Here is a 10942-nt window from a genome sequence, read left to right on the forward strand (position 1 = left end):
TCATTTTTTTTCTTTTCTTTAAACTTGGTTTGAAATATTTGTCACCTTTATCTTATATTCTTCTCCCCACGCTTTACCATCCTCTCTAAAATATACCATTTCCTTGTATATGTATAAATGTAGGTATATAAGACCAAAAATATGTATACCCATTTCTAGATGCATACCTTTATATATAAGATAAATAATTATTGGCTATGCAAAACTAAGACATATTAAGCTCATAGTTAGTGGCATAAGCAAACATATTTAAGATAAAGAAAGCATAATGTTGTTCTTCAAGGTTTTTTTTGGTCCAATGGTTTTAAGTCTTTTAAAAATATATGTATATCAAAGTCAAGGATATTATGGCTTATATAAGACTAACCAATTTGATCAAACCATACCAATTAAATTTTTTAGTTGGGGGTTTATTGTAGATTGGTTCGTTCGTTGGACCGCAAGTACAAGAAGAGATAGACCATACATGGACCTATTTTTATTAGAGATCTTGCTAGGATCGAGCCAACCTGGATCTGTCACACATATCAATTCTTTTTTCTTTGAAGAATTAGTGGTTTTAATTTATTTTTTCCTAGTAAAGAAGAAGAATTAGTTGGCAGAAAAAAAAAATACCATGAACACAAATTAAGTAAAGCAAATACATAACATCACTTTCATTTTCTTATATTATAACAAGAGAATTATATCTCTCTCTTTTCTCTCGTTCCCACACATATTCGCTACATATCACTATCAGTCCCAATCTCAATTGGTTACCAAAAAAGAGTCCCCAACTTGGAACCGGANGTAGACTGGTTCGTTGGACCGCAAGTACAAGAAGAGATAGACCATACATGGACCTATTTTTATTAGAGATCTTGCTAGGGTCGAGCCAAGCTGGATCTGTCACACATTCCATTTTTTTTTTCTTTGAAGAATTAGTGGTTTTAATTTTTTTTTTTTTTCCTAGTAAAGAAGAAGAATTAGTTGGCAGAAAAAAAAATTCATGTTTTCATAACACAAATTAAGAAAAGCAAATACATAACATCACTTTCATTTTCTTATATTATAACACGAGAATTATATCTCTTTCTTTTCTCTCGTTCCCACACATATTCGCACATATCACTATCAGTCCCAATCTCAATTGGTTACCAAAAAAGAGTCCCCAACTTGGAAACGGAAAAAAAAACATTACATAACCAAACCGAACCGGTTAATGTATAATTAATAACGAAACTGCCCTCCGGTGTAGGTCTGGCCAAAGGACCAACTGGAAGGTGCAACATTGTACGAGACGACACTTCGACGATCACTTGTGGTGACAACAAACGACAGACTTTGACCATTGAGGTAAGAGTTGCTTTGCCAATTTTGTCCCCAGTTTCTTGACATTAATTGCCATCTTGTCCTCGACCCTTTCATCGAGACCGAGTGTACGTCCCCGGCTCCACCCACGTTTGTGACCAGCACCAAGTTAAAGTATGAATGGCCGTTGATCGCGAACCTTATCCCTCCACTTCTCTTGCACCGAACCCTATTAATATTTCATCGAAGCTTCATAAGTTCACGGGAAAGCTCTCACCACTAGGGAGTCTAGGAAGTTCGGTATGTCACTATTATTCAGTTTTGGGTCTATTTAATAATACCCTACATATATTTCTACCACATGTATCAACTGGTCCAAAAGTATTAAATGTGTAATTTATATATAGGACCAAAAGCTGATTATAAATGTTTCAATATACGTGTTTTTTGTGGTTTTGCTACATATGTTCTATGAAAAGTCATAAACAATAATTAAAAAAGGTAAGAAGAAATATTATAACTTTGCCTTCATTAGTCTATAAAAGTACTACAAGAAAAATGATNAAAAAAAAAAAAAAAAAAAAAAAAAAAAAAAAAAAAAAAAAAAAAAAAAAAAAAAAAAAAAAAAACAAGACAACCAGTTAAGAGTTAAGACAAAAAGTCAGACGTATAGAGAAGTCCATATGTTTCTAAATAAGTACACAACTTTAATCTTAGTCTTGCCTTAACGATTAGTTTCATCTCAAATATTCGACTAGTAAATTTGACTATATATATCTCTAAGTCAAAAAGGAGATCTACCTAAAAAGTGTAAGCAAATTTCAAAGATACGATTTATATTTCTTAATAAATGTTTATTTTTCTTTAATTAACGGTTCTAAACAAGTGTTCAATGTGTAATATTCATAAACCACTACACGTATAGTTCAGTTCTGTACATAAACATCAAATTGTGAGTGTTTAAATAGAATTAGTACCTTCTGTACATAACAGGAATGATTCCGGACTTGTACAGAGCAATTTTCTCGTAGATCGGCTGAGAAAGATCGAAATGGTGGTTGGGAGGGTCGCATGCACCACCAGGAGGACAAAAGTTAGTGGCGGTGACCACAATGGATCGGCCTTTTATGCACCATTGAGGATCGTTGACACACATCAGCTCGAAACACGCTCCACAGCTAAGTCCCTGATCGAATAACGACGTGCTCAGCGCCGCCGTCTCTAGTCCGTAACCTTGGCTGTATAGATTCCCGTACCCGCACGCTCCACCTAGATTAGTTCCATTATGCTAAATTAATGTTTCTAATCATTAACAGGGACATTATTATTTTTATTTTTTTGCTATGAAAATGGACATTTGAAACAATTGAGACTTAAAATCATATGGAAAAATCTAATGTGCAAGTGGAAGCATACAAATTTAGATTTAAAATCGAGTTTTGTTTATCTATTATAGTATCTTGTAAATAATTTCATCATTAGCCGTTATAATTGTTTGCATGTTAATAAGAGGATGATTACTGTTATCCAAGTAATAAATGAAACGAAATTTTTATTGGAGATATCGATGAGGTACCCATAGTCCCGGAAGCATCACCGCCGCCGTAAAAAGTGGCATGAGCATTGGTCCAAGGTCCCATGTGGCCGCCAGGATGGTGGCCGCCGCCACGACGGTAAGCGCCTTGAACGCAAACGGAAAACACTAGGAGCTGAACCACAAGAACGGAGATTACTAAAACACCCATGTTGTGAAGCAAAGCAAATCACAACATGCAAAGGAGAGAGAGAGAAGCAGAAGGGTGATTTCGTCAAGATGGAGATGTGAGAAGTTTATAGTGTGTGACTGTGTGTGATGAAACTGGAGAAGAAGAAGAGAGTGGTATAAATAGGAATGGAGGATTCAGACAAAGTATTAGCGGTAATGAATCAATCAGGGTCCATGCAACTGCTTATTGGTCTTTCACTAATACTCTTTTAATTTTAGTTTCTTTTTTTAAAGGTTTTTTAACATATTTAGAAGAACCGACGAAAACTTAAAAAAGGAGTGGTGAATGTCAAATTTAAGAGTTGGATCAAAGAAAAAAATTGTCAAAAATGAGTAGGAAGGAATCTATCGTAAAGGTCACTCAAGAAATTGAAATAAATGCGTATCAGATATTAGTAGATGTGATAGTGATACTGTAACATTATAGATTTTTTTTTTTGGTATAGTATGAGAAAGTATTTATTATATTTAAAGGTCAAAGAGTAATCATACGGAGACACGATTTGCAATAGCATTTACATTTGATAAGTGATGAGGGTTTGAGTGTTTGAGACAGACGATTTAGAGCTCAATAAATAATATTATCTGGATAATAATGTGAGAATTTATATGCATTATCTTATTATGGTCCAGTTTTACTGCTAACAATTTTATTTTATTACATATATTTATTTTATGTCTTGGTTCTTATTACTTTTCTTGATTTGTTATATAAATTGGAGCTACATTTGTATTCGTAGCAGAACTGATGAAGAACGGTTGAGACTCTTCATAAAACTGTAGATATGTCATTGGACAAAAATGGGTACAGCTGTTTGATGAAATTTTGTATTGAATTATTGTGAGTTTTATATGCTTTTTTTTTTGTCAAAGGTGAGTTTTATATGCTTAATATATTTTTTTCATAACTCACAATAAGTCAATAAAACCGGAAATCACAGGTAAATTATCCTTTTTATTAACAGCCTTTTTAGATTAATAGGTCGGAAGAGCCAATTCTGAGAAACACTGTTTACATATAACATTAATTTGATGAAAAATTAAAGATAAAAAGAAAGAAGTGAATTTTCTCATATCACACTAGATTTCCTTTGAAAATATCGAAAAAGCTGGCCACTCATAATTTTGGTTTTTCTATTCCATAATAATTTGTCTTTTATCTAGAAATTATATTATTGTTTTATGATTTTTTTTATAAAATCAAATTACTATTGACTCTTGAATATGGAAAACAAAATTAGTGTGGGAATTAAAATGATTACATGTATTGTTAAGAATTAGTTATTTATTAATCTTTGTAAATATTCAAATTTTGCAAAGAAAGTACGATCGTAACACACTGGTGTATTACATCATTGTTCATTGGTGTGTGACATTAGTCTTTCAATTTCAAACTGCTTAAGACGAGAAATTTGTCCATGCATGCATGCGATGAGTACTACAAAAATCATAACCAGTTTCACAACGACAAACTATTACACATTCAAAAAATTTGTAATAAATATTGTTTTTCTTACAAATAGGAAAAATGACAGATGTTTAAATATATACTTGGAATGATAGGTGCAGTTGAAGTAGTACAGTTGTACAAATGGTGGAAGAAATAATTATATATGACATAAATATATATATCATGTATATTACCTGAGTTTAATATCTTATTTTTTCATATTTTTTCTTAAAAATGGTATATATCAATTGCTATATATGGTTAAAAAAATGTCTTATAAAAAAGCCTATAGTATTATTTACTTAAGTATTTAATTTTTTTTGTTTTGATTCTTGTCAATTTGAGATATGCTTGTTTATCCTCAATCTAACCCTTCAGCATTTTGTTACAGTGTTGGAAGTTGATATGTGTATCTTCAGCTCTGATCATCATTTTCCTCAAAATGTGATTTAACTTATTCACGGATGTTCTTGTATTTAATCGTGATCTCTTTCTGTGTAGTTCAGATGAGACTGTACATATTTTTCACTTCTCATCTCCAAATCGAGTGAAAATTTGACAATTATCCGCAATTTTTAATCAATTGACATGATATCATTAAATTCTTAAACTTAAGCATTTTGATGATATTTTTGGCCTCTTTCAGTTTAGTAGTCGTAATCGTAATAGTCCTCCTGATGTACATATATTTTATCCTGTTTAAGCATAGTTTATTCTTTTCTTTTGTCATGTGTACTAGCTAGTTTTGTCATTTTTGTGTAGTTTAGCTTATGTTTGTGCATTAGGCTAGAAATTGCATGGCATTTGCATGTTTGCTTGCATAAACAGGTGATTTGGGTCCTTTGGAGCATGGAAATGAGCTGAGGAAGAAGAGGATACATCCAATGGAGCAGATCAAAGTTGGAATGGAAGAAAGCCAAAGTCTCGAGGCCACTCGACCACCACACTCGACCAGACACTCGACCGTGTGGAGAGAAGGACTCAACCAAGAGGCAACCAGTAGAAGAAGGCACTCGACCATGCACTCGACCGAGCACATGGTCGAGTATTTGGCTAACAGCCTTAGTCTTTTGTCTCCTAGCTAATCAGGACTTCCATCACCCACTATATATACCCCTTGTACCTACAACCGCCCACCAAGTCAGAAAATATCTTAGGAGTCCTAGAGAGTCAGAATAACCTAGTCTTATCCCTTTTTGGGATACTTTTACTTTATTGCATCATTATCCACTTTTTCTTATCTTTACCCAGATTTTCAGAATCTTGTAATCTACATAAATTTTGATCTGTTTGGATTTTAATCTTGCTTCTTTGTATTAAGTTGAAGATCTCTCTTTTATATATCTGATCATGTTTGTTTCATCATTTTATGGGTTTGAGTTCATCATCATGATTTGTGAATCTGAGTAGTGAGCTATGCTCTTAGAGATGGATTAGGCTGGTTTAGGGTTATGATTATCTAGATTGATCAAGTTTGTTTCTTTATAAATCCTTTCTAGACTAGGTGTTCTCTATGCTATCTTTGTTCTGAGAAGTTAAGGATAGATCTCAGGTTTCCTTTCATTCAAAAGATGTTTAGGTTGCTAGAGTAGACTAATACTGGAGATTATTGTGCCTAGCCTAAGAAATTAGTTGTCTAGGGTGGTTTTTGACAAAGAATGATTTGAATCTTTAATGCATGTTTATTCATGTCTTAGCTAGTGAGAACTAGGTCTAAGAGTGTTTAAACCTGATTACTATTGTCATGAAAATGGATTAGTAAGTATAAGAGATCATTGTCTAAGGATAGCTCATATTGATTGAGGCTTTTTGATCAGTGTAGGTAGTCATAGCTTAAGGTCAGCCAATGAATCCATCTCTAGGACCTATTTTGTTTATTGATTGTCTGTTTATTGCATCATAGTTGTTCTCTGTCTTGTTTGGTTGCATTCTAGGTTGTTTATTTAGTCTCTGTTCTTCGTTTTAAGTCACTCGACCTAGCCACTCGACCACACTCTTACTGAGCTCGGTCGAGTGCTTGATCGAGCACCATCTGGGTTGCTTGCTTTACATTCTGTTTATGCTTTGCATCTCTGTAGTTTCATTTCATTGCACTTGTTTAGTTCTTGTTTCTGTTTTAGTATAGTCTATGCATTGTTTATCTCAGTTCTTATTGCATCTAGTACTGTTTAAGTTGTCAGTTCAATGCATTTACATTTCTGTCATTAGGATTGTTTAGTAACTGAACCATAATCATATCTGGCTTAACTTGAATAAGTGTTCATATCTTGAGTATTTGCATATCACCCTTTATGGATTGACATCTATTATATTACAACAACATAAGGGAACTGAAACCCTTTGCATACCATCTGATCATCATAGCCTATGTTTGTTTGTATGTTATCATCCATTCATTCATAGGTTAACCATAGAAAACAATAGGTTTCACCTCCACAAAGAAGCTCATAAAGCAAAAGTAGTTCTTATAATCAACTTTGGAGAATTGATCCAAACTTGGAAGTTGTGAATCGTAACAGACCTCCACAAAGAAACTCATAAAGCAAAAGTAGTTCTTATAATCGACTTTGGAGAATTGATCCAAACTTGGAAGTTGGAATCATGGTTTTCTAAACGCGTCATTAGGAAGCTTGTTATTAGGATGACGACTTATATTGGGTCTTAGGTGATAAAAATAATTTTATTGATGTTTTTTTCTTTTTTCTTGCTTTGTACGTTACTAATTCACAATTTAATATTTACTTAATTTGTGACTTAGCATATGACTATGGAAGTTTTGTCTTTCTATCATCTATGAACGTAAGTGATGTGCGTGGGTTTTCGCTTCAAAACTTTTACCTCAAAAGAACACACAACTGCTGCAAGTGCACAGTTAATCGGTTGTAGTATTTAAGGATCGATTCCACCAAAAAAAAAGCTAATACGTTGTTTTATGAATCCATCAGAAGTAAGTATGGCTAGAACTAAATATTGTTGGTGTGTCAAGATTGCTTAGATTTATCTATTTAGGAAATCTTAAGGTTAGTTTGTTTACTACTAAAAACAATTAACTTATATAGTTCATAAGTCAACCATCTATAATCTTTATATTTTGTTACTCAACTTACTCATACACGACGTATAGGTCAAAACATTTAAATTAGGTTTGATTATTATCTATAAATTTTCATAAGTAAATGGTAAATGCTTTTTATGACACGACACACATCTAAACTGGATTCGAGTATATATGCAAGTGGCTAGCGAAACATACATACTTGTGATCATAGTTAATTCATAAGACTAACTTAATGCATTAAAAAAAAATTATAATTAAAGTAAAGTGAAAACTAAACATGAATCTAATAAATTCTAGAATTGCCACCGATCATCTCCCTCATTTTTTATTATCTTTTTGAATCCAATAAATAAACTACTCAAGCATGCTTAAAGGAATTATCAAAGCCGAAGACGAATTGAAGATGACAAAGTATTTTTTTCTCTTTCTCCGGACTCTCCAATTCTTGTTTTCTTACAAAAAAATTGCAAATCACGTAATTATGTGAGCGGAGCAAAGTTGTCTTCTCCCATGGACAACGAATGGCAAATCAACAAACCGTTCCAAAATGGCTAAACATGTACATGCCATACAAGAAAATGGCTTTCACGTAATTGATTCATTTTTAAAAGTTACATACTATTTTTTAACAAGTAAAAGTTTACATAAATACTACAACTGATTTTTAAAAAAAATAAAAGAAATTATAGTTTTAGATAAAATAAATCATGAAATTTTGAAATGATTATAATTGTGCACTTGCTGCAATCGTGTGGCCTTTTAAAGTAAAAGATAAATTATAATTTTAGACAGTTAATTGTGGACTGGTAACCCCATAGACAAATTATAATTTTAGATGAAATAAATCATGAAATTTTGTACGCCAATTTTAAGTGGAATTGATATATATATTTTGTATGTCCATATATCATTTGTACGTGGAATTTATATATACATTTGACAAAAATACTCTTAGACATTTGGTGCGCAATATTTTTTTGGTTAGCTTTGATTCACAACATCACTATTTGAGTAGGCCACAATGAAATAAAATCACAATAAATTTAAAAGGAAAAAAAAAGAGAAAAAATAAAAAGGAGACCTACGCGTAAAAATTGTAATAAATTTGGTGATAACATTTTGTCTAGACAGTTTTAAGCCCACGTATTGAAGTCATCAACATGGCACGCCAATTTTGTTTTTCTAAATTGGGTTATTAAATTGTCTCAAAACCCAACTTTTTGAATTACATATATAACTTTCAATTTGCTGCGTGGTCACATAACATGATGCGCACATGCAAAGTTATTCATTCTTCATCTTGATCGGAATCATGTTTTTTCTCAATAAAACCAAGTCAGTGTATTCTTCTAGTTGTTGAAGATTTTCTTGGTTAGTCTATACGACTATACCATATATTTTTAATATGATTTTATATTATTGTTTATGTTTCAAAAAATTAGGCCTGGGCATAAAATCCGAATCCGAAAATCCGAACCGTATCCAAACCAAAATAAGCGGATTAAAACCAAACCGATATTAAAGAAATAACCGATCGGATCTTGGCTTTCATTATTTTGGATATCGGATATTATCCGATCCGAACCGATATCCAATAGATATCCGAATATAACCGAACATATAAGAATTAGTTTGATATTCCTATAGATATGCTTCATATCTTTTATGTATTTGTATGGTTCTGTGAGAACCTTATCATTTACTTAATTTATATTTTTTTTGTTTTGTTTTAATACTCCATTAGTATGGTTATTTAGGTACAATAAGATCAAAAACTATTCGCATAAAACATTTTCTAATAACTTTTGGTTTAATTTTGGTTATCAATAATCATATCCGATCTAAAATCCGAATTATCCAAACTGAAACCGATCCGAATTTTATAAATATCCGAATGGATGTTAGATTCAATATCCAAAAAATCCGAAATCCAAAAAATCTGAACTGAATCCGATCTGATATCTGAACGCCCAGGCCTACAAAAAATCCAAAGATGTATTTTACGTTCGTTTTAACAGTTACTTGTAACTAAAAGATATATTGCGCTCACCAGTAGAACAACTTTATTAAAACAATTATCTTACTTTCAAAAAGGCACGCTAGCTTTACACCATCACAAGAAAATTTTGCAATCTTTGTTGCGTATTCAAATCTAGTTTAAGATACATCAGAATTGAGAAGCAATTGCAAAGACCGAAAAGTTTCTAAAATATTTTAAATATGATTGGTGAAGCAATTAACCTTAATTATGAATAGTCGAATATAGCATTACGATTTTGATACGAACCAAGAACACCAAACTCAATCCAACTGAACCAACATTCATAATTTTTGGTGCTCTCGGTCTCGGCTGAAGAGATTGTCATATTTTTAATATGAGTCGGTTATCAAAATTTTTTGGTTCGATCCGGTTCTAGCAAAACCGATCGATCTCAGACTATTGTTTTTTTAAGACCAGATTATACTAATATTTGAACGATTTATACCAAAAGTAAATCGGTTTTCTCTAATACTGAATATAATTATTGAAAATAACAGAAAAATTCCAAATTTAATAATTATAATTGTATTTTGAAAAATTTAATCAAAATTTATTAGAATTTGATTTCAAAATCAACCGTCTAGAAGTGAACCAAACCAAACCAAATTTATTTATAGTTTAATTTTGGTAACCATTTAAAAAAAAAATTATAAAAAGGAAAAATAGCATTCTAGCTAGCTAATTCTAACACACTTCTCAACCATGACACATTTTTTTGATCTGTAATGTCTAAAACACCCTGGACTAAACATTTTACTTATAACTAATTCATTCCTTATTTTTAAAACACCTTTTTACTCACACACTTTTACTCTTTCTTTTTTTCCTTTTTCTTTTAATCCTAATAAAACATCCATATATTAAAAATTAAAACACATTTAACCACTTAAATTTCAAAGAAAATTCCATATAGAAAATTTTAAGTGAATACGTTATTATGGATATTATTATGGATATCTAAATTAATAGTAATTGCTTTTATATCTACCAAACTAGTGTATTAATTAAAACATGCGAGTCTAACGATAATCTTAAAAATATTTTATCCATAAAAATCCAAGTTGACGTCAAAAAAGATGTTTCAATAATAATTAGTCCATATAAATGTATATATGATGTTTTAAGCATTTGTTGCAATGGAAAATTTTATATGAATATGAAAAATTAAAAAAACAAGAAATTGGATTAAGATACAAATACAATCCGCTCCATACAAATTAATGGACACCAATTTTGTAAAGAATGTTGTCCACATAAACAATACATAATGGACACCATTAGAGAAACATTCTTATTGGAAACAATGCATTAATAAGGCACTGTTATGTTAATTAGACA

General features: G+C 31.5%; 1 protein-coding gene across 2 annotated transcripts; it reads right to left on the reverse strand.

Annotated features, from left to right (window-relative positions):
• LOC104710744 (expansin-A5-like) lies at positions 628–3344 on the reverse strand. 2 transcript variants are annotated; one of them, XM_019229715.1, is made up of 4 exons: positions 2867–3344; positions 2268–2559; positions 1166–1519; positions 628–788 (listed from the first exon to the last, which is right to left on the reverse strand). In XM_019229715.1, exons 1-3 carry the CDS (start codon positions 3033–3035, stop codon positions 1210–1212), a joined length of 771 nt encoding a protein of 256 aa, XP_019085260.1. In that variant the 5' UTR covers positions 3036–3344; the 3' UTR covers positions 628–788; positions 1166–1209. The 2 variants fall into 2 exon arrangements, with proteins under 2 accessions (XP_019085260.1, XP_010425696.1); XM_010427394.2 differs by lacking the exon at positions 628–788 and having other exon boundaries at positions 1012–1519.

This window comes from Camelina sativa, chromosome 9 (assembly GCF_000633955.1).
Source record: "Camelina sativa cultivar DH55 chromosome 9, Cs, whole genome shotgun sequence".
Classification (NCBI taxonomy): domain Eukaryota; kingdom Viridiplantae; phylum Streptophyta; class Magnoliopsida; order Brassicales; family Brassicaceae; genus Camelina; species Camelina sativa.

Excerpts from the sequence above, each read along its gene's own strand:
- LOC104710744 (XM_019229715.1), bottom strand. The coding sequence starts at position 3,035 with ATGGGTGTTTTAGTAATCTCCGTTCTTGTGGTTCAGCTCCTAGTGTTT. Across the intron at positions 2,560-2,866 it reads TGATGCTTCCGGGACTATGG|GTGGAGCGTGCGGGTACGGG; the intron begins GTACCTCATCGA and ends GAACTAATCTAG. Across the intron at positions 1,520-2,267 it reads ATTCCTGTTATGTACAGAAG|GGTTCGGTGCAAGAGAAGTG; the intron begins GTACTAATTCTA and ends AAATATTAATAG.